Source organism: Chaetodon auriga, chromosome 7, assembly GCF_051107435.1.
Source record: "Chaetodon auriga isolate fChaAug3 chromosome 7, fChaAug3.hap1, whole genome shotgun sequence".
NCBI lineage: Eukaryota > Metazoa > Chordata > Actinopteri > Chaetodontiformes > Chaetodontidae > Chaetodon > Chaetodon auriga.
The window spans coordinates 1,559,764-1,587,283 of NC_135080.1; the positions used below are offsets into that span (position 1 = coordinate 1,559,764).

Here is a 27,520-nt window from a genome sequence, read left to right on the forward strand (position 1 = left end):
GCAGTCAGCTCGCTCTGTTAAACCTTCCGCATGCTGGTCTGACATCAGGCGCATCCAGTCAGCATCGACTTTCTCAATATTTAACCACACTAAACATAAATCATAACCAAAAACTGATGGTGCCAGGAGCAGATATGATAGAAGTGTAATGAAGCATGTTGAACAGTTTGCTGATAGGTTCGATATGAACGCTTCCTCATCGTGTGAACAAACAACCACAGAACAGTTGCTTCATGCACTGGTTGGTGTTATTCTGACTCCTGTCTCACCTAATAAAGACACATGGCGCCAATTGTGCAGCTCGTTTCCATAAGAAGAGTTTTCTCAGCTTTGGTGTTGAAATTTTAAAGGTGTTAATAATTTAATATCTTCTCTTCAATGTCTTTGTCTTATTTTTAGCTGTTTCCATTTGAAGCACAGTTTGTATTTTTCCCTCTGATCGTCTCATCTCTTCATAAAACATCACCACCAGCCGTCTCTGCAGCAAAGATTCATGGAAAACAGAAGAGGCGTGTGGGACCGGCCGATCGAGATCATCATAAATTTGTGATGATGTATTAAACTGTAGGGAAATATGCTGCTGCCCCGCTCTGCAGCGAGGTCAGAGGTCGTGGATCGTTAGGCTTCGGCTGAGGGCCTCTTCTGAAGCAGTTTGGATAGCTGCTGACGTGGGTCTTTATCATCACATGGGGGTCACCGGTTGACCCGCCGACCTCTGCCGCGTCTCACTCTGGAATCTACTGAAAGTCAGCCTGGAGTGAAGCTCACAGCTGCCGAATAATCGATGTCTTTAATTCAGCCCACTGACTGATGGGAAATAAAGAAGTCTCTGTCAGCAGTGCTGAGCTGCCACACTGCTATTGACACTTTCTATTGACTGCACATAGTGTGTGTGTGTGTGTGTGTGTGTGTGTGTGTGTGTGTGTGTGTGTGTGTGAGAGAGAGAGAGTGCATGTGTTTATTTACTGTAGGTTTGTTTGTGATCATACTTGTTTCCGTGGTAATTGTGTGATCATGTGTGTGTGGAGACAGATGTTCCATCACTACAGATTACTGACACCTCCACATCTGGCCGACACTCTCACAGCATTCGTCGCCTCTCTAGAAAAGTGTCAGCAGAGTCACTTGTTCAGACATCGGAGAATTAACTGTGTTTTACATGTTTCGTTATTGAAGGTGTCGGTGGAAGTTGCCTCTGACTGTCAGGAAGGCAAACTAAGAAAACAAAAGTAAGTTTGTTTCTGTCTTTGTTTTCGAACCTTCAAGCCAAAGAAACAAACTTCAAACTCAGCAGGGTGAGGAGCTCTCTGCACAAATTGCCAAATTGATTTCTTAAAAAATACCAGCAGGTGGCTCAAAGCCATCGCTGCCCCTCCTGGCATCCAGACATAGAACAGCAGATATATTTCACCCAGAGACATGTTTGTAATGATGCACCGATCCAACGTTTTCTCCCCAACACCAGATCTGATGTCTGGATGCAGTTCCTGAATACCAATCTGATATGCTGCCTTTTTGCAGTTTTTACCCACAGTGCACTGGGAGACCTGAGCAGATGTAAACTCACACAGTCAGACCTGTCAAGCTTCCTGTTTCTCCCAGCATTCGCCCATATTTTACTCGCAGGCCTCCCATTTAAAGATTTCCCTGTAAATCTCCCCTGTTTTCGGCTGTAATGTTGACAGGAGGCATAACTGCCGAGTCCTCCGGTGAGGTGGCAGGTGGCAGCATCCAGTGACGAGGAGTCATTAAGAAGAGGAAGGATGAGCGTGAGAGGGATGGAGTACCTGCCAGAAAGGCTTGTGTAAGCATCTCGGCAAACTCGTCCTGAATGAAGAGCAACGTCAACGGCTTCTTCTGAAATATGCAACGCAGATTTTAGTGGATCACACAGAGGCAAACAACAAACCTGCCAGGTGCAGAAACATGCTCCACCAATGACTGTGTTTGCACCGTCTCCGCCATCCATTTTCAAAGCACCTTCTGCTACCAACTGTGTCTCTGGCCAATAGCTCTTCTCAACCTCACAGATGAAGCAGAATGTGTCGGTGATGTGTGCACATCCTTCACGGCATCTTTAAATAAAGTGATGAATTTATACGCTCCTTCGTGTTTTTACTTATATCACACAGGGATTTCTGAACACGTAACGGTGGTCACTTAAATCCTTGTTGCTCTGATATTTTACAGCAAAGTGCTGGAAAATGTCTATTTTCTAATCCAGTGTTGACAGGTGAGCACGCTCCAAACTCCTCCAACAACCTCCACGTCAGGGCTCATTCATCTCGTCTCTCATTGGGAGTCTTTTATCATCCGTCATATGAAAGCGTCACTTTTCCACACAGTCAAAGAAATGAAGGGTTTGTTCTGGCCACAGTTCAGTTCTAAAATCCTGACGCATCACATTTCAGGTGTGTCGTGCCTGTCGGCTGAAGAGTCGATCACACAGGACAGAAGAAGAGGAGCTGCACCAGCATCTGGTTCCAAAGTAGTTTATCCGCCTGTGCTGGCCTCTATTTCCATCCCCTGACATGCTCTGCTGTTATCCTGCGTCGCTCTGTGCAGTGACGCAGCTAAAACAAACAGCAGGGATTCAGCTGACAAATGTGGGTCGACTCTGGGGGATTCTCCAGCGATGAATCCAATCATCAACATTTAGACGGCAGCTCCGTCCCAAACCAGAGGTGACACTGTGCGTCTCATTATGTAAGCGTGTGGCGACGTCTGCACACGCCATGTGGAAAGTACCACGTCAAGAAAAAGAAGAAGAGGGATGAGATTTGCTGAATATTTGGGTTCTTCTTTCTTAGTGTTTGGGTCCTTTTGTTTGTTTCCATTTGCTCTTGAGTCATCCAGTGAGAGCCTTGTTTCCGACCACCGGCTCTAATCCTTTCTGTTGCTTTGCTTTGTTTTGTGTTTTGGGTGAATTGGACAAAGACAATGGGGCTATTTTTACTGTATTTCCCTGTGTGGTAACAAATATCTAGATGTGCTGCTCCACACACACACACACACACACACACACACACACACACACACACACACAGAGACAAGAACAGACAAAGGCAGATTATTCTCCTCTCCCTCTAAAACAGGGATTAGTCAGCTGCTCCTCTAATATAAAAACTGGCCTAAATAATTTCTTTAGCGTGCACACATACAGTGTGTGTGTGTGTGTGTGTGTGTGTGTGTGTGTGTGTGTGTGTGTGTGTGGATGGAGATAGAATTGAATGTTGTGTCCATGTGATTTTGTGCATTAGTCTGTGTGCATTACATTTATTTTGTGCAGCAGAAGTGCATGAGAATACAGCAGCACCACCCTCTTCTTGAGGTGCATGACGGTGCAGCAGCAGCATTGATGCATTCTTTGTGTGTATAACTGTGTGTGTGCGTGAATACCCAGCATTCATTTCTTTACAGAATCACTGTTGGTGTTTCAGTTGGTGCTACTTTAACATTGTAGGTTCATGTGAGACTTCAGTTTGTAGAGAAATAACAGCTGTCAGATAAAAGTAAAAGAGTAAAAGTACAATATTCCCCTGTTGTTAAATTTCACAGTACTGTACTTGAGTACTGTATTAAAGTATTTATTGAAAGTGTGATGTAGTCACAGCAAGTTTCCTTGTGATGTGTGTGTGTGTAATATAGTTGAAAGGTTCAGGTTAACTATGCCACCAGCTGTGGTGACATTGTACCTGCTTTGAGCAGCAACAGCAAAGGATTCTGGGTAACATTTACTCAAAGCAAAGGAATGTAGCTCGCTAACATTGACGTGATGCAGTCTTTCAGGGCACAGCAGGCGCCGTTTGTCATGTCAGTGCAGATGTGGAATAAAGCTGCTGTTACCACAAGCCTGACCAGCGGCGGGAGACTCATTCAGACGTTTCACAGAGGTCGTGAGTGTGTGTGTGTGTGTGTGTGTGTGTGTGTGTGTGTGTGTGTGTGTGTGCCCATCCTGTGCTGTCCCTTGAGTGTAACCCGCCACAGACTTGTGTGTGTGGTTCTTTCATTAGAATAAAAGGAGAGTGCTTACTAATTAAGGTGGACATATTTCAACACTGCACCATTCTGTGGCCTATTAAAGTCCTCGTCTGTGCCTATGTGTGTGTGTGTGTGTGTGTGTGTGTGTGTGTGTGTGTGTGTGTGTGCGTGTGTGTGTGTGAGGGTGAAATCTGATCATTTCATACCTCCTGTCAGTGGACATTTTAAATGGAGACGGGTTTCCTGCTGCCAGGAGCAGAGTCATAATGTGTACAGTAATGATAATAATCAAAGAGAAGATGTGATTGAGAGAGAGAGAGAGAGAGAGAGAGAGAGAGAGAGAGAGAGAGAGGGAGGGAGAGAGAGAGAGAGAGAGAGAGGGAGAGAGAGAGAGGGAGAGAGAGAGAGAGAGAGAGAGAGAGAGAGAGGGAGAGAGAGAGAGAGAGAGAGAGGGAGAGAGAGAGAGAGAGAGAGAGGGAGAGGGAGCACAGCAGTGATGAGATGAAGATCGCCTGCCCGCCCAGTCACTGCGCTGACTAACACTACGGAAAGAGACGAGGAAATAAAACTAAAAGCTTCCCTGTGAGAGAGAAATGAAGCCAGAACTGAAGAAGACTGTCAGGCTAAGCTAATTTGAAAAAGCATCTTTTATTTTAGTTTTATTGTAAAGTTTCTGCGGCCTTTAACCTGCTGCTGTTTGATTACAGACACAATGTCGTGTAAATGAGAGCAGAATCTTTAGTTTGGGTGGATGAACAGGGACGCACCACCACAGTTCAGTAACAGTGACTACACTGACCTTTAAACAGTGGATCAGGCTACGGGCCAAAATGTGACTGATCCACATTGAACACAGCGTCTTTGTCATGACGCTAATCATTATTACAGAGCCACAGATTTCCACGGTTGTTCTGCAGCACATGCAAATGATCTGAAACAGAATAACGAGGTTACCGGTTCAGATTGGTGATCGCTATCGGCAGAGAGATCAGAGGAGATCCAGTGGAGGTCAGTGTTCCTCTGCTGGCTAGATGTTTGTTTAGCAAGAAAAGACATTAGTCAACTGTGTGTGTGTGTGAATGTGGACACAGACCTGCTTAATGCGAAATGCTGTGAGGCCTGAGGGGAAGGAGGAGGGAGGAACAGAGATCCTGACGAGGGAGAAAGAAAGGCGACAGACGTGATAAAGAGCAAGAAACAACAAGATGTGGGGAGGTGAGAGAGGGATGCCAGACGCACCAGCCACCATGCTGAAGTGGAGGAGAGCAGATGAAAATGAAGGCCTTTGTCAGGTTGGAGACAGAGAGAACAAAGAGAGGGGGAGATATGGAGGGTGAGAAAATCTCTCTCCCCACCCGTCCTCCCTCTCTCTCCTGCAGGCAAGAGGGGAACGCTGCATTCTCCAAATCTTCCATTAGCCTTTTACTTCACACACACACGCACACACACACACACACACACACACACACACATACTCGTATTTGTCCCTTTTTGGGGCCCCACGTTTTTTACCAAATTGTGGGGCCCACCCCTTCCAATGGTCCCAGACCTCTGTAAAAAATCAGGCAAGCTTAAAAAAAAATAACAAAATTTTCAGTCACTTTAGATTAGCCATATTCAAAAGTTTTTTTTCTATGCTAGTTTTTTTGGTCACTTATGGGACACATTTCTAGCATTTGTTACTTGTGGGATCCACTTCCACACACACACAGATATGTCAAGTCTTTCTACCTTAGCAGGAACCAAAAATTAGATGGAGATATCAGTTATTTCTATAGTTTTTTATTAACAAAAAAACTGCAAGGCTGCATCAGAGGTTTACATCCTGCATCTCCTCTTCTCATATTCGGTAGACAGCGCAGTGATAATCAAAAAACAATCAACTGGTAAACATGAATCAACTGCTGATTATTACAGTGAGCTTTGATAACAGGAAAGCAGTCCAACGGCTCCTTGTGTTGATAAGAACACAACATAATAACATAATAGCATAATAAGTAGGGCTATCTCAAATATAATAGCACCTCCTTCTACAAGCCTACCTTTTACCTTACCGTAAAGTGAAACACTTTTACTCTAATTTTCTTCGCAGAGAAGTAATTCGATTTTTAACAAAGTACTTCACTGCCCTCCAGTCTCGACTCTTCAGGGCTTGAGGTTCTGCAGTGATACAGCGCTGACAGTCCTCCTTTGCTGGGACTTGGTTCATCAGAATGAATTTCTTCAAATGGCGCTCTACTGCAGCACATTCTTCTGTTGTCCAGGTTCTTTTAACAACAGTTTGTTTATCTAAATGGGCATAAAAAGGACAAGTCACAGAGTTGTAAGAACTTCAACTTGTAACTACAACTGAAAAAATCAGATTGATTCCACTGGTCATCCAATGAAGTACTGACTTGGTTGAGACCATAGAGGACTGTCCCACAGTCAGGAAAAATACAGTTTTACCAACAATTAACTAAATACCTCTTTTATGCACAACCCCCTAGGTGCCACATAACTAAAATCTATTTAAGGCCGGGTGATGGAGGGCTTTTAGATTGCATATCAATGGCTTAATCAAGCCCAGATTTGGAATATTATCCACCCCACTATGTGTTAATAAATGTTCAAAATGCAGAGTATTGTTCATCCATATGCAGACCAAAAAGGCTTCAGTTTTTGTTTTACTCCTACATGGGTTACAACAGAACAAATTCTTTTTTTCGAACTTCTGATGTCCCCTTTATCAACATCCCCTTTATTAACATGGATCATCCACTTGATATCATCTTTAATGACGAAAGGAACAACGGTGGTGGACGGCTCCTCTATTTATATATGTTAGACCTGAGTATATTTTTCTATCCTTTTTCTGTGTAGTTACCTATATGTTTATTGTACACATCTACAGTGTATTTGTTCATTATAAATGAATAATAATAAATGTCTCTAAATGAGACTCATGGTTGCCCAAGTGCCATTTGTAATGCATGTTAATCTTTTTTTATTGATAACACTTTTAGACTAATCTTTGTGATCAGCAAATGAAATACTGTAAAACACCTACTTTTCAGAGAAAAAATGCCTGGAGTTATGATTAAAAATGGCTGTAACTTTATAGGGAAAGATCAGTTAAGAATATTTTTTTATGGGAAGACCAAAACATCAATGGAATAAAAAAAAAAGCTAAAACACAATTAAAATTTAATATTTTTAAAAAAGGAGACCTATAATAAACTCTCAAACTATTGACGTGACTCGTCTATGTCTATACTTCTTATTGAAGTAAAATTTAGTGGATTCAGCACCTGCACCTCTGATTGCAACAGATAGTTATGGGCCAACTTGTTCTGGTAGGAGTTAGCTTTTTCACTATTCTCCATCTATCTAACTTACTACACTAGGCATTGAAGTTGCATATTAAATGTCACACAGTCAAATAACCTGTAGTGTTCTTAACGTACGTCTCTTTTTTGAAAACCTCCCACTCTGGCTTTCTGTGGAGGTCCTCTCTTGTAGGGATGCGGTGCTGGCCTCGTCTTCTGATTCCTGAGCTTCTGGTATACTAGCATCTGGTCAGAGAAAAAAGTTTAAACAGAAAAACAAGACAGCTATAGAGTAAAATATGAATATGAAGTAGCTCTTGGTAAGCTGGCTGCATTTTTGTTTGTCATGCATACCTCATTTTGTCATTGCAACAACTATAAAATTGTAATAATAGGAAATAAAGATTTTATATAATTTGTCCATGGTGCCTGCGTCTTTAACAGATAAATGGGCAGAATTTGTCCATTAACCTGCCCGATTCTTCTTAGCTCACCTCTAGTTTTTGCAGAGGAAACATTTGCAGGTGTTTGGAGTTCATTATCTGATTAGGTTGTGCCACCATGGCATTCCAATATTGAACCTTTTCACAATATTCTGATTTTTTGAGACACTGAATTTTGGGTTCTTATCTGTAAGCCACAATAATCAAAATTTCAAGAAATACAGACTTGAAATACTTCACTTTATGTGTAATGAGTCTAGATAATATATGGGTTTCACTTTCTGAATTGTGTGAAAGAAAATATTGAACTTTATCACAATATAATATAATATTTTATTTTATCTAGATGTGATAGATGTGAGTTCATCTTATTTATTTTATCTTATTTTATTATCTTTTCTTTTTCACACGGGGGTTGCAATGCAAATTTCATTGACATGGCCATGCTCAATGACAATAAAAAAGCAATCTTGAATCTTGAGCAATCTATTCTAATTTTTTAAGATGTGCAAGTAATGGCTTCCAAGTCCAACCTACGCACAGCTTTGAACTGGAGTAGGAGGAACTGAGTACCAACCTTGTGTACGATGTGCCTGTTCAGATTGAGATTTCACCCAAAAGATATTGACGGGGTGCTCAAGAGAATATAAGCAGATGCCTTTTTGGAGCTCAACTATAACTGACACTTGAGGTAAAAAGCAATCAACTGAGCATTTTTAAGAGTAGATATCTTGGCAACCCAATCAATGACAGGCTTATTTTGAAGAGAGGCAATAAGCTGTTCTTCTAGAGTTTCTGGGCCAGTCAAAAGTATTCTGATCTTTTCATGGATGCTTTGTGGAACCTTTACCAACCCTTTAACAACCCAGTGTGGTTTGGAGCAACAAGTGCTAAACTGAAACCCTTGAACCAGATTGTGAGGACTATGAACAAGATAATCAGGCAGGGACAGAAACGTCTCTGCAGCCTTCACAAGAGACTTACAGGAAGACCTCAAAAATTGCAGTAGGAAACACATGCCTAACACCCACTAGGCCTCCCATGTCCTCTGTGCATCTATATACAGTAGTTACTTGTCACTCAGACTAAAAGGGTTTCTTCCCTCCACCCTTAAGCCCGCCTGCTAACAACACAATAACCTTTGCACCTACTTTTGCAACATTATTGCCAAGAGGGCTGTTGTAGAAACATGCATTTTATTCAAAATGTATGAATGAAGAGTTATTTCAGATATCCTTTAAGAATTTTACACACACAACATATTCCATAGATGACCCTAGTCATAATTGGACTGTGTTTGTTGATTTTGTTTTGTCTGTAAACTGTATGAATCAAGTTACTCATGTTTCTCAGAAATAAATTTAAGAAGCTTACCTCTCTTTTTAGCAAACTTCCTCCTCTGGTTTTTGGCAAAGGGGCTTTCTTGTGATGATGTGGTGATGGTCTCGTTGTCTGACCCCTGACCTTCTGCCATACTTGCATCTGAAAAAATTAAATAGTTTAAATAAATAAACAAGACAGTACTAGCATTCAGGAAGCTGACTGCATTTGATCCTTTTCTTTCTGATAATTTTGTACATAATGTGAATCTATCTAAGGTGACAGAGAAAGTTGTGCATACTGTTCTAATTTGACAGAGAATAAATCATAGCAGATACAATTTTTCAAAATTTGTGAGTCTATAAAGTCACCAAATATTTGAAAGCTCTAAATGTTGTGTGATATCATCACTTTTCCCTATTCCCAAATGTGCAATCCCAATAATTGACATTACGTAGGGGAACCTGCTGTCATTGTATAGCCAAAGAAGATTTAGACCCAAATATTCCAATCCAATGACTGATAATTCATAACCAGTGTCAAAAATGCTTCAAACATACCTTCGATGTCCTCTTGTGAACAAGCTTCAATTTCAACAGTCTCTGAAATGTGAATTGACAAAATACTGTATGAATGTGCTGGACAGCTGAATGTGTGGTGACCTACCTCTGACAATCAAGAGTACAACAAGGGGAACATAAACAGCTAGACTGACTAAATAGTTAAACTTAAATTGTGCTGTTATGGTCAAATTCCAACCAACACAAGCTTACCCTGTTCAAAACTCTTTCCATTAAAATATATGTAAATATATAAAAATATATATGACTAAGTACCGTTTGGATCAATGTGAATTTCATCCAGACTCTTTCCTTTGTATTTTCCTAGCTTTCCCTGCTCCAATGCCAGGAGGACTTTGCTTATTTTAGCTAGCTGGAGGGTCCCCTCTGGAAGGCGGTAGTGTTTTCTGTGTACATCTATGTTATGCCCAAGGAAATCTGCCAGCTGGTCAAGTTCTGTGTTCTTCAGATTTAGAACAGTAGACAGCGTTGCGATGTGTTTCCTGAGTTTTGTTGAGGTCAGAGCTTTGGGATTTTTGATACCACTGCATTCATGCACTAACTGTCTTATGCAGTCAGAACCCCTGAGGTGATGGACAGAATGAGGCAATGCAAACAAGAATCCATTTTCAGTCAGTACCCCACATTCTTCTCGCTTCTCAACCAGAGTATCAAGAGATTCCTTCATGAGTGGAGTGAGGAGAACAGGAACTTTCCTTCCTCTCTTTCCAACAATGGTTATCCGGACAAAATGTCTGCAAAGCTTCTGCTCAAGTTCTGTCAGGGCCAAGTTAACGTCTTCATGCGTTTCTGATAGGTCTCTTGACAAGTACACAGACAAGGGCATTTTGGATACCTCTCCTTCTCTGCGGCGGTTGAAGAGGATAACTTGTGCCAGGGTCACTTTAGCCAGGTCTTTCCAGTTTGAGGGGGAAGCCTCTTCTTTCAGGGCATCTAAGTGTTGCTGTTGTTTTTCAGACAGCTGGGAATTAAGACTTTGGACATCCTGCGTGAATGGCAAGAGTTGAGGGGAATTCCACTTAGACTGGTCGAGCTGAATCAGTGCTTGGCTTGCAATGTCAAATTTCCAGCTTTCTTGGTACAGCTGTGCAAATTCCTCAGCATCTTGGACTGTTTCTTTATCTCTATTCTTCAATCCTTCAGACTTCTTGAACATGGCCAAAGCAAGCAAGCTGTGTCCAACTTTGCGAGCCAGTGATGGACATTTATATTTGCCTGTTTCATCACTGAATCCTGCTAAGCATCTTGCAGCAGTGACAACATGAGAATACTTTTCAGGTTTTATAAGTTCTTTTATAGTGTCCACTGGTGCGACTTTTTTTGCTGCCAGCATCAGCCTGCCAAGTTCCCTCAGCTTCTGTCGAATGTACTGGTGTTGGCTGATTACCCTTTCGTTCTTCTTGAATAGTCTGTAGCCGTACTCCAGAAGGTAGCGGTCTTTCTTTACAGCTATTGCAATCTTGTCTTGATTCATATCATTCAAGAACTTCCAGTATGCATCACTAAATCCAGGAGGAGCTGGTTCAGCAAAAGCACACAGTGCCTGGATCCTTGTTTTACCTGGTTTAGATGTCTTGTCCTGAGGCTTGAATTTGCAAACCTGAAAATGTCGCCACATGACTCTTTTTGTAAACAGTCCGTAGCAGTACACACAATGTTGAAATTTTTGTCCCTCAGTCTTTTTCGTTGGCTGCTTGAATGGTATCAGCTTTCCTTTCTGGCTCTCCAAAACGTCAGTGTTATGTTCAAAATTTCCTTTGTTTCTGATTAAATCTAAGTGCAGTCGTCTTTCTTTTGAGTTTTTTGGAAAACTGAATGCTTTTGAAACGTCTATTTCATCACTGTGCCTACGTAACAAATGTCTTGACATTTTTTGAACCACTTTTTTACAATAAAAGCAGTGATGCTTCTTGTTATACCGTCTTGAACCATCATCCTTCTTCATAACTGGATTGACGAAGACAGATGCATGGTTTTCAAGATCATGCTCATCAGTACATGTTTGCCCCACCGTCTCTTCATTCATACAAGTGCTTTGAGCAGAACCATCGTTTGTTTCAAAGCTGCTTTGACTGGAAGACTCAAATTGACTCAGATTGGAACACTCAAATCGACTCTGACAGGAGGACTCAACCTGGCTCTGCCTGGAGGACTCGAACTGACTCTGACTGGAAGACTCAAATTGACTCTGCCTGGAGGACTTGGACTGGCTCTGCCTGGAGGACTTGGACTGGCTCTGCCTGGAGGACTTGGACTGGCTCTGACTGGAGGACTCAGCCTGGCTCTGACTGGAGGACTCGAACTGGCTCTGACTGGAGGACTCGAACTGGCTCTGACTGGAGGACTCGAACTGGCTCTGGCTGGAGGACTTGAACTGGCTCTGGCTGGAAGACTTGAACCCGTCCTTACTGGAAGACTTGCATATTTTTGGAATAGTAGATACTTTGTTCGCATTTTTATTTGCCATGGGTATTTCCAAGCTGCAGTCACTGTCTGTGCTCTCTTCCATGGGACCTGGAATATACTCCTCTCCACTATCTACACTTGAGGCATCTGATCCTACAAGAATCCCTTGCATCTTGAGAAGAAAAAGAAAACCTAAATTAATAACTCAACCTCCTCCCTCCCTTATACTAAATAACATTAGTAACTTAAAAAATTGAATACAAATACCTTCAAACATTAAACTTACAAGATCAACAGACAGGCTCATTGATGATAGTGATGATGACTGAATCATCTATATGCATGTCTAGAACTTCAGTAAGGGAACTGTGTTTTAAGTTTGGGAGGCATGACCCTCAAAGTGATTACCCAGACAACATAGTTAGAAGACTTACCGGACGGAGGCAGCTTCTTCTTGGCCTTTGTGAAGCCATCTCAGACTTAGACCAAGTAGATGGATCCTCTGCACTGTCATCACTTGAATCATAGAGGGCATCAGAATAATCTGGTGCTTTTTTCATCTGTGAAAAGAGTGTGTGGTCATCCTTTTTTACAAACCATCAAAATGAATAACAGTTGACAGATTTAGAGGGGAAAGGTCTGTCACTTAATTATTGGCATTTAAAGTGCAAGAGTCATACCTGAATGGTTTTTGTCATTCTCAGCTTTGGAACAACCTCAATGTCTGACTGCTCATTGGAATTATCCTTTATGGAATCCTCATAATCGGTTTCTTCCACAATACTCTCATCTGAATCACTGAGAGGTTGACACAAATCTTCTAATTTATGCATCTACAAAGAGAGTTGTTAGGTGAAGGTTATCTCTTTTTGTTTAGTTGTACTAATCTATATGTTAGAAGAAAATACTTTAGTTATGTGACAAAAATGGAGTAAATATATCCCAATTTGTTTGTCAAATGTTGAGGTAAAATTAAATAGGCCCACCCTTTGCAGAAATGTACAAAAAATGTTTTAGAAAATATGAATGAAAGCAAGAACAATATTTACAACTAAAATGGCAGCACCCACAAAAAAACAACACCAAACTCACCAACTAGAGCAAAAGACATGTAATCATGACTATCTGACCAGTTATATGTATGTCTGACAGAGTAGTTAGTAAAAGAGGTATTCAGTTTAGAAGGTGTTAACCTTTAAGAGATAATACAGAGCAATAACAGACAGGCTTTCAGGATGATAACAGTCTCCACTCACCCTTTGTAAAGCCATCTCAGACTTGGACTGAGCTGAAGGGCCGTCTGTACAGTCATCACTGTCGTAGAGGGCATCAGAAAAATCTGGAACTTCTTTCATCTGCAGAGAGTGTTATGTTATGGTGTAGTTATACATTTCAGTTTACATTTATCAAAATCAATTACAGAGAACAGATTACAGAGGTAAATGTCTGATCAATAAATTATTGGTATTTTAAGTGTCAGGGGCATACCCGAATGCTTTTCATCCTTCTCAAATTTGGAAGACCTTCATCACAGCATGGAGCCAATGGCTGGTCATTTAAACAATCCTCATCGGTTCCATCAGTGTCAGAATAATCCACCAGGGATGATCCTCTGATACCAAATTCCTAAACATTGTTGAAGACAAAATAATCAGATAGGTTGAGCATACCATCTCATATAAACACTGTGGTGCAGTTACCACAAGCAGACTGTACATGTTACACTTTAGCTTAATGGAGATCACAGTGCTAGGCTGTTAGCATCAGTGCTTGTGATAAGCAGTTATTTATAATGAGGCTCAGGTAAGTCACATGAAAGCACACATGCTGTTTGAATTGGAAGGTGTGGATTGGGCTCCTTTTAACAAGTTGAAAAAGTACAGTGGCACAGTCCTTTAATACAACAGCCCATCAGTATCATCACTGTCGTAGAGGGCATCAACTGTTTTTGAGGAGTCTCATAAACTTACAACATCAGAAGAGACGCTGAACAGTTCTTTTTCTAAAAAATTTTCTTCATCATGCAGCAGTTAAAGTGTGTAAAATATTCATTCATTCATCTTCTATACCCGCGTATCCCTTTCGGGGTTGCGGGGGGCTGGAGCCTATCCCAGCTAGCAATGGGCGAGAGGCGGGGTACACCCTGAACCGGTCGCCAGCCGATCGCAGGGCAACATAGACAGACACACAGACAGACAACCATTCACACTCACACCTATGGACAATTTAGAGTCACCAATTAACCTAATGAGCATGTTTTTGGCATGCACGGGAAGAACATGCAAACTTCACACAGAAAGTGCTGCTGCGCCACCGTGCCACCCCAGGGTGTAAAATAAGTACAGGAAATACTTATGGTTACTTTGGAAGTGAAAGGTGTCACCCATTGAGAAAAAAAAACACAGAAAGGGGGATCCACACAATGGGCCCCATGAGGGTCAGTCTTAGAAGTCTCCCTACCTTAACATCTAAAAACAGGCCTAAAAAGGTATCTCACTATAGAATATTTCCTTCATCATGCAGCAGCTCAGAAAGTGCATTATTGTTATTGTAAATGCTTTAGTTTGGATGCTGAGAAGTGTTGTCCTGTATGTTAACAATCACTTATAGAGGGGTCCATACGGAGGGCCCCATAAGGACATGAACTGAAACTTGGTGTGTGTGAAACCAGTTAGCTTAATGGAGATCAAATAGAAACTAGTCTATCAATTTATTAGTGCACTCTGTAAAGAACTCAACCACATTCATTCGTTCCATTACCTTTGGTCCATCATCAGTTTTCTCATCATCAGCATCGACCTTGGAGGACAGATTAACAGGAGGCACAGCCATCTCTTCTTCTGCTGCTGGAGCCTGCTTGGAGGTCACCTGGTGTTTAGACATAAAACCAGAAGACAGTGAGCTCTGACAGGAATCATGAGTCTAGAAATACTTACAGGTCACCAAGATATAATAATCTAGGGCCCCATGAGGGTCAGTCTTAGAAGTCTCCCTACCTTAACATCTAAAAACAGGCCTAAAAAGGTATCTTAGTATAAAATATTTCCTTCATCATGCAGCAGCTCAGAAGGTGCATTATTGTTATTGTAAATACTTAAGTTTGGATGCTGAGAAGTGTTGTCCTGTATGTTAACAATCACTTATAGAGGGGTCCATACGGAGGGCCCCATAAGGACATGAATTGAAACTTGGTGTGTGTGTGTGGAAGAGAAAAGTTGAAAAACCCTTTTGTAGGAAGAGTACCTAACAGGGCCCCATTAAGACATGATCTGAACCTTGTGTGTGTGAAACCAGTTAGCTTAGTGGAGATCAAATAGAAACTAGTCTATCAATTTATTAGTGCACTCTGTAAAGAACTCAACCACATTCATTCGTTCCATTACCTTTGGTCCATCATCAGTTTTCTCATCATCAGCATCAACCTTGGAGGACAGATTAACAGGAGGCACAGCCATCTCTTCTTCTGCTGCTGGAGCCTGCTTGGAGGTCACCTGGTGTTTAGACATAAAACCAGAAGACAGTGAGCTCTGACAGGAGTCATGAGTCTAGAAATACTTACAGGTCACCAAGATATAATAATCTAGGGCCCCATGAGGGTCAGTCTTAGAAGTCTCCCTACCTTAACATCTAAAAACAGGCCTAAAAAGGTATCTTAGTATAAAATATTTCCTTCATCATGCAGCAGCTCAGAAAGTGCATTATTGTTATTGTAAATGCTTTAGTTTGGATGCTGAGAAGTGTTGTCCTGTATGTTAACAATCACTTATAGAGGGGTCCATACGGAGGGCCCCATAAGGACATGAACTGAAACTTGGTGTGTGTGAAACCAGTTAGCTTAATGGAGATCAAATAGAAACTAGTCTATCAATTTATTAGTGCACTCTGTAAAGAACTCAACCACATTCATTCGTTCCATTACCTTTGGTCCATCATCAGTTTTCTCATCATCAGCATCGACCTTGGAGGACAGATTAACAGGAGGCACAGCCATCTCTTCTTCTGCTGCTGGAGCCTGCTTGGAGGTCACCTGGTGTTTAGACATAAAACCAGAAGACAGTGAGCTCTGACAGGAATCATGAGTCTAGAAATACTTACAGGTCACCAAGATATAATAATCTAGGGCCCCATGAGGGTCAGTCTTAGAAGTCTCCCTACCTTAACATCTAAAAACAGGCCTAAAAAGGTATCTTAGTATAAAATATTTCCTTCATCATGCAGCAGCTCAGAAGGTGCATTATTGTTATTGTAAATACTTAAGTTTGGATGCTGAGAAGTGTTGTCCTGTATGTTAACAATCACTTATAGAGGGGTCCATACGGAGGGCCCCATAAGGACATGAATTGAAACTTGGTGTGTGTGTGTGGAAGAGAAAAGTTGAAAAACCCTTTTGTAGGAAGAGTACCTAACAGGGCCCCATTAAGACATGATCTGAACCTTGTGTGTGTGAAACCAGTTAGCTTAGTGGAGATCAAATAGAAACTAGTCTATCAATTTATTAGTGCACTCTGTAAAGAACTCAACCACATTCATTCGTTCCATTACCTTTGGTCCATCATCAGTTTTCTCATCATCAGCATCAACCTTGGAGGACAGATTAACAGGAGGCACAGCCATCTCTTCTTCTGCTGCTGGAGCCTGCTTGGAGGTCACCTGGTGTTTAGACATAAAACCAGAAGACAGTGAGCTCTGACAGGAGTCATGAGTCTAGAAATACTTACAGGTCACCAAGATATAATAATCTAGGGCCCCATGAGGGTCAGTCTTAGAAGTCTCCCTACCTTAACATCTAAAAACAGGCCTAAAAAGGTATCTTAGTATAAAATATTTCCTTCATCATGCAGCAGCTCAGAAAGTGCATTATTGTTATTGTAAATGCTTTAGTTTGGATGCTGAGAAGTGTTGTCCTGTATGTTAACAATCACTTATAGAGGGGTCCATACGGAGGGCCCCATAAGGACATGAACTGAAACTTGGTGTGTGTGTGTGGAAGAGAAAAGTTGAAAAACCCTTTTGTAGGAAGAGTACCTAACAGGGCCCCATTAAGACATGATCTGAACCTTGTGTGTGTGAAACCAGTTAGCTTAGTGGAGATCAAATAGAAACTAGTCTATCAATTTATTAGTGCACTCTGTAAAGAACTCAACCACATTCATTCGTTCCATTACCTTTGGTCCATCACCAGTTTTCTCATCATCAGCATCAACCTTGGAGGACAGATTAACAGGAGGCACAGCCATCTCTTCTTCTGCTGCTGGAGCCTGCTTGGAGGTCACCTGGTGTTTAGACATAAAACCAGAAGACAGTGAGCTCTGACAGGAATCATGAGTCTAGAAATACTTACAGGTCACAAAAGTTTGCTCACATAAAATCTGCATTTGAAATAGCATGTTACTACTCTACTACTATGTTCAATTCAATATTCAATTCAATATTCCTCAATTCAATATTCCTTTATTTGTCCCACGAGGGGAAATTCCATGTTTAACTACTCTCCATGTCCTCAAAGACACCTGACTTAATTATGCATTTATATGTAATAATAATGACATAGAAGATTGGAATATTTTTAAGTTTGTAAAGCAGATTTCTTTTGCACCAACACACCCCGTTTTAAGTGATGGTTTCAACCTTATGTAGACAGTTTCATTAATTAGAATGAAAGTGTGAATGAAAGGAACTTTCATTATTTTTCACTATTTTTTTTTTTTGTTAGAAAAATATACTTTGAACACTGGTCTTACTATGACTCACAGATTCTCATTTAAAAGACATAAAGTTGTGTGAAGTGAAACTAACATCTTTAAAAATCATGTAGTGTAACCAATGCATGATCTAAAAAGCTCACCTTTTGACGCCATGGCCATTTTGAATCACCGTAGTTATATTCCAGTTCAGTCCCTACTTCGATGTTCTTCACAGCAAACAGACACAAATGGGGCCTGTTGTTCACTATTACTTTTTTCATGACACAGTTTGGAGATCGGTGGTTGTCATTGACTAATCTTCCAAGGGAGCCGTCTTCCTTGGATGCATCAATACTAAAAATAAACAAAAACAATACATCAAATAAATATAAACTTTATAAAATATATCTTCACAGTTTTGTTCGAAGAGCCACTTGAGAATTAAAGTACATTAGGTGTAATATACTACTCATTTGTTCATCAAATATTTAAACACGTTTCAGGTCTAAACAAGAATCCCCTAATTGCTACTAAAAATACATCTCATATAGGCCTACTTACCACCACTGGCGTTTCTGCCAATCAAACTCGTACAGAAATGTGCTCTGTTTCTCTGAGTACTTCCTTGATCGGCATTCCTCTGCTGACAGGAATGCACCCCTGTACTCCAACACAAAAGAACCTTGCACCACTGGTTCTGTAGCAAACACTCCTCTTCCTATAATGACACAGAATTAAATAAACTTAAATAAAAGTCACACCAAGTTGCAACATAAATGTGACATGACTTCTTAAAAATGTGATAACCACATGACCTACAAGCCTGTATTCTGATTCTCCGTTTGTGTTCTATGCCTTAACTTAAAATGTTACTTCTGAATACGCAAAACAGTCGCAAAGTATTCAGACCTTTCACATTTTCGTTACAGTCTTCTATTGGTCCATCACTTACCTTAACAGTACTTGAATGTGCTGGACACTTAACATACAGCAGAAATAAAATAAATAACTTTACATTTTCTATATTTGATTATACCAGTGTGTACCTGAAACTTCTCTTATGGAAATCAGACTCATTTATACACGCCTATACCTAAACACATTGGATTTAAACAAGACAGACGATTGAAGCCAGTTATTTCTATAAGATATCTTCTGAAAAATAACTTAAATCTTTCTTCATTCCGAATGAAGAATGTTAATGATGAATAGTATCTAAAAATGTGCTGCTGTAATTTGCAGCTACCAAAAGGACTTGAGGTCATACCTTTGATATTATTGATGAATCTCTCTGCAAATGATGGCTTGTCTCCACCTGACAGAATATGAGAGATTGCATCTTCAACAGGCTTTATTCGGGCCTTCCTTTTGGACGTCATTGCTCTGTGAAAATATTTTTATAGCATTTAACAGCTGTGCAGCATGAGAAAACAGATTGCTCATTAACTAATTCTGTAATTTAAAGAATATCATAAACAAGGTTTATGATATTTGCTGAACTGTAACTTAGCACATAATTATTACTGCAATGAAGTTAGTTTTAAGTTGGATATTCGAGAGACATTCGCTCCTTTGCTCTAACATTTCAGGTGCACCCGTATTGCAGGCTTTACAGTGAACACACGGAGCAGAGCAGACGGCTACAGCGTGTACTGTACTGTGTCTACAGTTACTGAGCTAAAATGCTGATATTTACCAATTCAAAATAATTTTTAAAAATTAGAGATTTAAGAGGAAAAAAAAACAAAAAACAAAAAAACGGGGTGTACCTCATGCAGCCAGTGGAGTACTATCATCCCACAGTGATTTTGAGTCCATTGGTCACATGACCTGGGAGCTATTGAGCTAAAATGCTAATATTTACATATAAAAAATTAATAAAAATTATAAACAGATGTTAAATGTACAAAGAAAAGGTGTATCTCGTGCAGCCAGTGGAGTACTATCATCCCACACTGATTTTGAGTCAATTGGTGACATGACCTGGGAGCTATTGAGCTAAAATGCTAATATTTACATAGCCTATAAAAAATTAATAGAAATTATAAACAGGTGTAAAACGTAAGTAAATATTAGCACTGGCTCACACAGATCATTAACCCCTGACTAATAACATCAGTTAGCTTAACGCTTTCTCAACACGAGTTACATTTGGGGGTGTAACCCGGACCCCAGAAAGCTTACCTGACCTTTCCCTGACCAGGCCTGAGCCTCGGACCACCGTTAGCTTACCTGACAAGGCCCGGGCCTCGAACCACGGGTAGCGACCCTGGCCCGTGCCTACCGCGAGGCATATAACGTAGACCGAACAGTTAAGTTTGTTTTACAATGATTTATCTGGCCGTATGTGACATTTTTGACTACTATAACATGACGTTACGTGTGATCGTACACCCCCTTAAAGCCTGCGTTGAACACTGTTAGCACTGAGTTGTAAGTCACCTGGACGTTCGGTCTTAGCAAAACAGTTTCTACCGTATATCAGCTTCCATAAAGTAAGTACGAGATTTCCGTTGAAAGCGGCAACAACACATTTATCAAATACCTTATCAGACATCTGTAAACGTAACACAGCACGTTAAAACTCCTCACTTCTTCTATCCCAGTTGTCTCTTCGTCTCCTAGCTCGGTCGTTTTATGAATATTCGCCGGGTTAATTAGCCATGTGTACAACCGGATATGCGTCATCGACCGGATGATACGTCCTGCTCAAAGCGCTAGCGTCTCCAAAGCTAATGGTTAGCAGCTAACTAGCAAACAAGTTAATTTAAAGGTAAAATAAAAATTAGCAATTTTAGCAGCTAATATGAGCATCAAATGGCGCAGTTTATAGTAATAGGAATGTTGTAATTGTAATTGAATGTTGTGTTTCTTGTAGTCCCACAAAACTCTTTATAGTCAAAAAATGTTAATTAAAAATAAAACAAAACTGAAAATAAACTTACCTTAATATAAACTTACCTTAATAATTTGAGGTACTATTCAGTTGTTACAGCATCGAGGTGTTGTCGTTCCAGCATTAGCTCTCAAACAAATCCCGTAAAATCCCGCGAGACTATGACGCTTAATGTTCAAGGCGTCTCATTGGCTAATATCACACACACTTCAGGAAGTGTGTGTGGGGCTGCAGTGGCATCAAATAACCTCTAGGGGACCAGTGAGCACACACACTTCAAACACAGATTTCCAGTTTTTGTCACCTTGTGGGCCAAGTGAGAAAAACGCATGAGGAGCATCAGGGAAGGCTCCTGAGCCACTTTAAAGCACTAAAACGGTCTGGGGCCCAGCAAAATGGCCCCACAAGAATTCATGGCCCCATACCGTTGGTGGGCTACAGGTGGTATGGCCCCACCAAGTAATAAATACGAGAGCACACACACACACACACGCACACACACACACAGTCTTGGTGTGTAATAATCCCGCCAACTCAGCTCTGGCTCCACTACAGAGGCGTAATTGGAGAATTGGAAGAGGAAAAGCCAAATGTGATTAGTGGTGTGTGGAGAGAGCAGGTCAGAGCCACAGATCGACCGTCGCCGTGTGACTTCCATGTAAAAACTAACGGCGAGGAAGGAAGCAGCCGCCGGGGAACAACACAGCAGATGGACCAGTGATGTGAAGCAGCGGGGTGCTCCGCCATCATGTGATATCGATTGTTAGGATGTCCATTCAGAGAGGACTGACAGTCTTTCGGCTCTGCCGCTCTGAAATGTTGTGATTTCTTTGGAAATCGCGTTGGTCACTCCTGCGTCTTGTTGCTTTACTCCAGCATGAGGAGCAGGCCACAGATGTGCCCGTCGTTTTAATCTACTGTTCCTCTTCAGAACACAGTGGGCCTTCCTCATGAGAAGTCAGCGTCAGAGTATTTAAACTCCCGCACTGTTTGCATCCATGTTTACCGGCTAGCAGTCGTCTTCCTGCTGCGTGCCTCAGTGTATTAGCACCACCTGCAGATCAGTGGATCACTGGCAGGTCTGCGCATCACTCACACCTGCATGAGATGAACAAACAGGGAGCGGCTCCCAGATAAACAGCTGCTTTGAGTGTTCCAGGTGATCACGTCTACATTTACCATCTTCAGTTTTATAAATGTAATCTAAAAAAAAAACCCAGTGATGAAGAAGCTTCCTTTAATTCAATAGAGAGCAGACTGTGAAAAAAACTGGAGTCATTCAGAGTCTTGGTTGGTGCTCTGGCTGAGTCAGTCCCTCCACTCCCACTGAGAGGGCCTGAGAGTCAACCACACATCAGAACCAGCTAAAAACGGCAGGTTGACTTCAGCCGCACTGCGAAGGTGGCTGCTGGTCCTTTGCCACGTTTGTCCTTGTGCAACCCCGATTCTAAAAGAGTCCTGGACCTGGTCCCGTCCTTCTTACTGACCTGCTAACAATCAACCTGTTTACCTGTGGAATGATCCAAACAGGTGTTTTTGGGGCATTCCAACACTTTCCAGTCTGTTGGTTCTTCTATTCCAACTTGTTGCTGCATCAAATTCAGAGTGTGCAGATATTTACATAAAGCAGGTTGCTGACACACCATCATCATTTTTGTCCTTTTCCACCTTCCTCATTTTATCCTCCTTTTCACTCACTGTGTGACCCAGATGTTGGGCATAATAATGGACACCCCCTATTTTCAGGTATCATTTTTATTGTGTGGGGTTATTATTAATTGGTGCACTCTTAATCTGATGTATGCTTATTTACAAGTGTAATCTCGTAGCAGGCTAATTAATGGTTACAATGAGTAAAGCTCACACAGGCACTCTGGGGCAGCTTAGGGGGTCTTTTGGGTAAGAAGCCGGAGGGTGCATGTGTTATTCAGCAGACCTAAACGCTGCAAAAGACAGCCACGTTATGCTGATGTGCTTGTGTTTCTGTATCTCCAGAATGAGAGAGCTGAACTGAAGGAATGAACCCTTCAGCCCAGTGTTCTCCTCCTCCTCCATCCTCTCACTCCATCTGTCCCCTCTCCTTCCCCTTCCTCCCCTCTGTCCAACTTCAGCCCATGAAATAATCACTGCTCTGCATTCTTTGGAGGTGGTTTCTTTGTGGGAGGAAACCAGTTTGGCTGGACTAGAAACAGTCATTCAAACCACGAGCTGCTGCTGCTGCTGCTGCTGCTGCTGCAGTGTAATCTGTTCGGCTGAGAAGTTTCAGTGTCTGTTCAAATCAACTATGAAAGAATGGATGATTAATCCAAATATGGCACCCCATTTATTTCTCCAAAAGAGTTTGTCATGCCCTCTCATGCACCTCCTGCAGTGGGACCATAACACATGATTATTAGTGTCTTTCTCTGGCCGAGCTGGATGACAGGCTGCACACACGGCAAAAACCAACAATCTGGACTGATTCTGGGAGGCTGTACAGTATACAGTATAATACAGTATACAGTGGCTGTGATGGTTTGGGTCATATGTCGTCTTTGGCCAAACACCAAAATCACCCTCCAGTGCTGCTCCCTGAGGCCTCAACCACTCTGAGCTGCTAACAAAGGTTAGTGTCCCGGAATTTGTTATATTTTGAAAGGGTGTCTGTTTTATAGCAGGAGTCAAATCAATAATTAGTTTACTAAAGGCCGTCCTTCTCTTAGCTTTGGTGGCTCGCAGTAAAAGATGACAGAGCCGAATATGACTGCAGCCGATAAAACTGTCTGAGTCCTGTCCGGTACACAGCATTAACTTTTATCTGTGCTCGTTCCACTCTTCATTTCTCTGTCTTTATCTGCTTTCAAGGCCAGTGAGGACGAGTCTGTGCAGCGTGCACCGGGCTGTTGAAACTGTACGTAAAACAGAAATAATCTTTCAGACGAACGTTACGTTAAACCAAATTCATTTCTTTAAGCTTTTTACTTTGTTGTCGTGTTATTTCCCATCTTTTTATTGAGTCGATGTTTTCAAAGTCAAAACACTCCAAAAGCTGACTAATAAGCTGCCGGGCTGACAGGTGGAGGACACCGCACACCTGTGCAGAGTCGCATTACGTGGTATGGGATTGTGGGTAATTAGAGACACAGGTCTGCGAGTGGGAGAAGTGTCTGCGCACTCCCACCCACTTCACTGACTCACATCGGTCAATTTTAATGGTGTCTGGGTCAGTGGAGTGTGAAGGCTTTACGGGGAGTCAATGGCTGGTTTTTGCCCTGGACTCATTGGAAAGTGATGCATGTATCGACCAGAAAAAAGCTTCACACTGATTAAATAAATTGAGTTTTCAGCGCCGTCTTAGTCTGTCTGGCTGGAGCACTGAAGGCTGGACACCAAACTGAACCGCAGCAGAGTTCACAGAGAAGAGACGGCTGCATCTCTCAGCGACGCTTTAACTGCAGGGAGACAAAATTAATAGAAAAGTCATCTGTGGCGATAAAATAAAGTGATCAGTTTTTTCTGTATATGAGTGATTATCTGCCACGTTCAACGCTACAGTCAAGATTTTATTGTGACAGCTTTTCTTATTGTCATCAAATCCCATGAAAACACCAAAACTAACAATCCTCAAGAGCTCACTGCAGCTCCAAACGTCTATTGATCCACCACTGAAAATAGTCCAGTGAAAATATAGTTTCATCTTTAAAAAGGGACAATAAGTAGCTAATTATCATATGTGTAGATTGCATTTATAGTTTATATAATTAATTTAAATTGAGTTTGAAACCAAAACCACTGACCTACACGGTGTCAGAAAGCACCAATAAAATGTTTTTATCTGTTGTCTCTTGTTAGTCAGCGTGTAGTCGACTTTGCGGTTGTGAGCATCGGCCCTGTTCTGAGTTTTGTCAGGGGACGACCTTCTCGCTCACATTTGGATGGCGGATTGACCTTTGACCCCGGTGAAAACTGCAGCAGAGGTGGACTGAGGAGCTTCAGGGGGAATAAACGCGGAGGTGTTTCAGCTTTCTGGCAGTCTGCTCACCCTGATCTGAACTTCTCCACATCACATGACTGTGAGAGAGAGCGCAGAGACAAGAATGAAAAGAAGAAGTGAAACAGACGACAAAAAGAAGCGTCTCTCTGTCCTCTCGCTGTCTCCTTCACTCCTCGTGTCCTCTCCCTCCGCCCTGTCGTCTCTCTCTGCCGCTGAAGTGATAAGTTGATTGGCAGAAAATGAATCAACAGCAATTAATTAATGTCAGTTTCTCTGCTGTAAGTATTTGCTGTTTTTCTGTTTACATCTTTGTTAAATTATCTTGAAACTTTGGGTTTTGGATTGCTGGTTGAGCAAAAGACATTTAGAGATGTTTAACTGGGGCTGAGCTCAGGGCTGTGGGCAGACCAGTAAACCTCTTCCACACCAAACTGGGAAGGCGTTTGTGCACGGAGGCATTTTCATGCCCAAACAGGAAAGAACCAAACACGAACAGTTAAGTGTGACATTGGAAGAACTCCGTTGTCTTAATTATCTAAAACTACCAAGACATTTAGATCAAATGACCATCCTGCTCAGTTAAAAGGTCAAATAACAGCGTTTAATATTCCGCCACTGTGCACGTTTACGTCTGCATCTCAGGAGCTGCAGAAGGAGGAATCACTTAAGTTTTATTGTTTCAAGGGCATGTTTAGCTGAATATTGGGAGCCACATGTACTAAATGACCACTGGACAACAGCCAGCTGCGGCATGCTTAAAGACTCCGGAGACGGAGTGGGCGGGAGCGCTCTGCTTATCCGTTAAAGACTGATTGAACACGAGAACACTTTATTAGCCCCCGCGCCTCCATCTCAAACACATTAACAGATCAGAGTATAGACTCAGGCTAATGTGGAAACACACTAAGGTGCAGTTTAACCCTGATGCTTGTCAAAAAAGAGATGAACAAGACCGCCGGCCACGGGAGAGGAGCTTGTGTTATTGATCTGCTAACCTGACAAACAACCCCACCTGTATCAGGGATGTCAGCGTACGGCTAGTAGTTAGTATTTCATGGGATCTTTCACTGACACCCTGCTGCCTGATGATCGTGCTGCCTGAGGAAAACAGCAGGGGAGTAAAGCCCATTATATTGATCAGCTGAAAACATGGGCACTAATAACTTAACGCAGCCTCTGAGAGCTAAAAGCAGCATTTGGAAATTTAATTTAACCGACTTCATTTGCTTACTGTGCAATAAAAGGTGTGGATATGGACCATTGATCTGAGGTCCATTAGACAATGTATGAACTGTTGCTTTTTGTCAATTGAGGAGATTTAACATCCTCTCGTGCTAACTGAAACCGATGAAGACAAACCATATGTATATCACAAAGGTTTACCAAAGATTATTTGAACCTAATGTTCCCTAATTGAACAGAAATCGACTGTAAATCAAGTTCCTTTAGACGCATTGGTCAGAAAAGGATGCACGATCTGAAGCCTGATGAGGAAACACCAACATCTGGACTGTGTGGTGCTATGTTTGGCTCAGACTGAGGTGACTGATGGTTGCAGAGCTGGTGTTGTTAATGGGGTAGTATTGATCTTCTCTGCGCTTTTAATGGACACGAATCGACTCACTAAACAGATCTAGAGTCAGCCAAGCCGAGCCGAGCCGAACTGAATCTTTAAACGCTCAAGAACAGCAGCGACGTTTTCCACCTGATGCATCCACATTTCCACAATATTCCGTGTTTTATAGTTGATCCTGTTCTTTTTAACAGTCTCAGTGATTCCGTCTGTGTTTTCTGCATCGTGGGACTCACAGGACTCCACAGCTTTGTCCCCGAACATTTACATTAGCCTCAGTGGTGACCCAACAGTCTTATTCCTGTCTTCAGAAGACGACAACAAAGAGAACAACTGGTCAGGACGCCTTTGACAGGACAATTTAGAAAACCCAATAAAGCATTAACAGCGATAAGTGTGTATCAGCTCAAAGCAACCAAAGCATGATTCACGCTCCTCTCATGGTCATGTTTAAGCGTCAACAGTCGAACCTTCCCCAAAGCGAACCACATCTATCAGTCCATCACTTTGCAAAGAAGAAAACAAATTAGCATTAACTGTAATTTGTAGGAGACATGCTTGGAGAAGGACCACCTCACCTGACCTGAGAACACCTGGACTAGTCTTCAGAGATCTGAGGAGCTGCTGAACCTGATGTGAAAGCTAAAAACAACACTTTTGTTTTTTCTCCCTCTAATTCCTCCACTTCTCTGCGTAAATCAGCGAAGCACTTTGCCCCTGGCTTCACAGAATAATTACCATGTAATGAGGGGCCTCTGGAGACCGGGGCATTATAAGATAAATCACATGCTGCTCAGGTTTTTATGAGTCTTCCAAATGTGTCCCAGGGGTTTCCTCCATGAATTACGCTGCAAAAAATGACACACCTAAATCATGTGCTTATAAAAAAAAAAAAAAAATTGATTTCTATGACGACTTCTTGCCTGCAAAAGTGAAAAAAGTTGACATCTGAAATATCCAATAAGATAAAATATGTGCATATCATTTAAGATGATATTTTAATCCAAAAGGTAGTTTTATTGAAATTGGTTTTATCAATAGTTCACAAAAACGTCTGAGGTGATTTATGTTAGATGCAGTGAAGCTGTCTGTCTGTGAATTCACATCTGAACAGAGAGATTATTACAAATGTCTTGAATACAGTGAACGGCTGAGAGTCTTTTTCTGAGCGTGTCATTTTGTGCAGTGTGGGCGGTGCGGCTGGAGCCAGTGGGGTTTATTTTGGAGTGGAGTTATGAGATTTAATGCTGCTGTGGAGCAGACAAACATTTAAGAGCAAACACAGCTCTGCTGGAGAGCGTTCAGATGCCCGGAGCAGAGAAAGGGCACCGCTGAAATCCACGAAATGATTTGCT

General features: G+C 41.7%; 3 protein-coding genes across 5 annotated transcripts in view; all 3 read right to left on the bottom strand.

The window, feature by feature from the left end:
* The window catches only part of LOC143323135 (leucine-rich repeat and fibronectin type III domain-containing protein 1-like protein), a 252,813-nt gene that overhangs the window by 202,642 nt on the left and 22,651 nt on the right, over window positions 1-27,520 (bottom strand). The gene's annotated exons all lie outside the window — the stretch shown is intronic.
* Window positions 5,570-16,685, bottom strand: LOC143323138 (uncharacterized). The gene is made up of 11 exons (XM_076734790.1): window positions 16,582-16,685; window positions 15,959-16,066; window positions 15,423-15,530; window positions 13,528-13,665; window positions 13,296-13,394; window positions 12,720-12,872; window positions 12,474-12,599; window positions 9,613-9,654; window positions 9,107-9,214; window positions 7,428-7,535; window positions 5,570-6,270 (listed from the first exon to the last, which is right to left on the bottom strand). The coding sequence occupies exons 1-11, from the start codon at window positions 16,651-16,653 to the stop codon at window positions 6,217-6,219; spliced, it is 1,116 nt and encodes a 371-aa protein (XP_076590905.1). The 5' UTR covers window positions 16,654-16,685; the 3' UTR covers window positions 5,570-6,216.
* On the bottom strand, window positions 17,121-20,330 carry LOC143323141 (N-lysine methyltransferase KMT5A-A-like). The gene is made up of 5 exons (XM_076734796.1): window positions 20,269-20,330; window positions 18,991-19,106; window positions 18,285-18,441; window positions 17,885-18,077; window positions 17,121-17,312 (listed from the first exon to the last, which is right to left on the bottom strand). The coding sequence occupies exons 2-5, from the start codon at window positions 19,100-19,102 to the stop codon at window positions 17,142-17,144; spliced, it is 633 nt and encodes a 210-aa protein (XP_076590911.1). The 5' UTR covers window positions 19,103-19,106; window positions 20,269-20,330; the 3' UTR covers window positions 17,121-17,141.

What these genes read in the sequence shown, in the direction of transcription:
- LOC143323138 (XM_076734790.1), bottom strand. Translation starts at nt 16,653, where the DNA reads ATGGCTGTGCCTCCTGTTAATCTGTCCTCCAAGGTTGATGCTGATGAT. An exon ending in CTGAGATGGCTTTACAAAGG is followed by an intron (nt 12,873 to 13,295) that starts GTGAGTGGAGAC and finishes CTCTCTTTGTAG; the next exon opens with ATGCATAAATTAGAAGATTT. An exon ending in TTCACAAGAGGACATCGAAG is followed by an intron (nt 9,215 to 9,612) that starts GTATGTTTGAAG and finishes TAATTTTTTCAG; the next exon opens with ATGCAAGTATGGCAGAAGGT.
- LOC143323141 (XM_076734796.1), bottom strand. Translation starts at nt 19,102, where the DNA reads ATGACGTCCAAAAGGAAGGCCCGAATAAAGCCTGTTGAAGATGCAATC. An exon ending in TGGCAGAAACGCCAGTGGTG is followed by an intron (nt 18,078 to 18,284) that starts GTAAGTAGGCCT and finishes GTTTATTTTTAG; the next exon opens with TATTGATGCATCCAAGGAAG. An exon ending in AATGGCCATGGCGTCAAAAG is followed by an intron (nt 17,313 to 17,884) that starts GTGAGCTTTTTA and finishes TCTAAACACCAG; the next exon opens with GTGACCTCCAAGCAGGCTCC.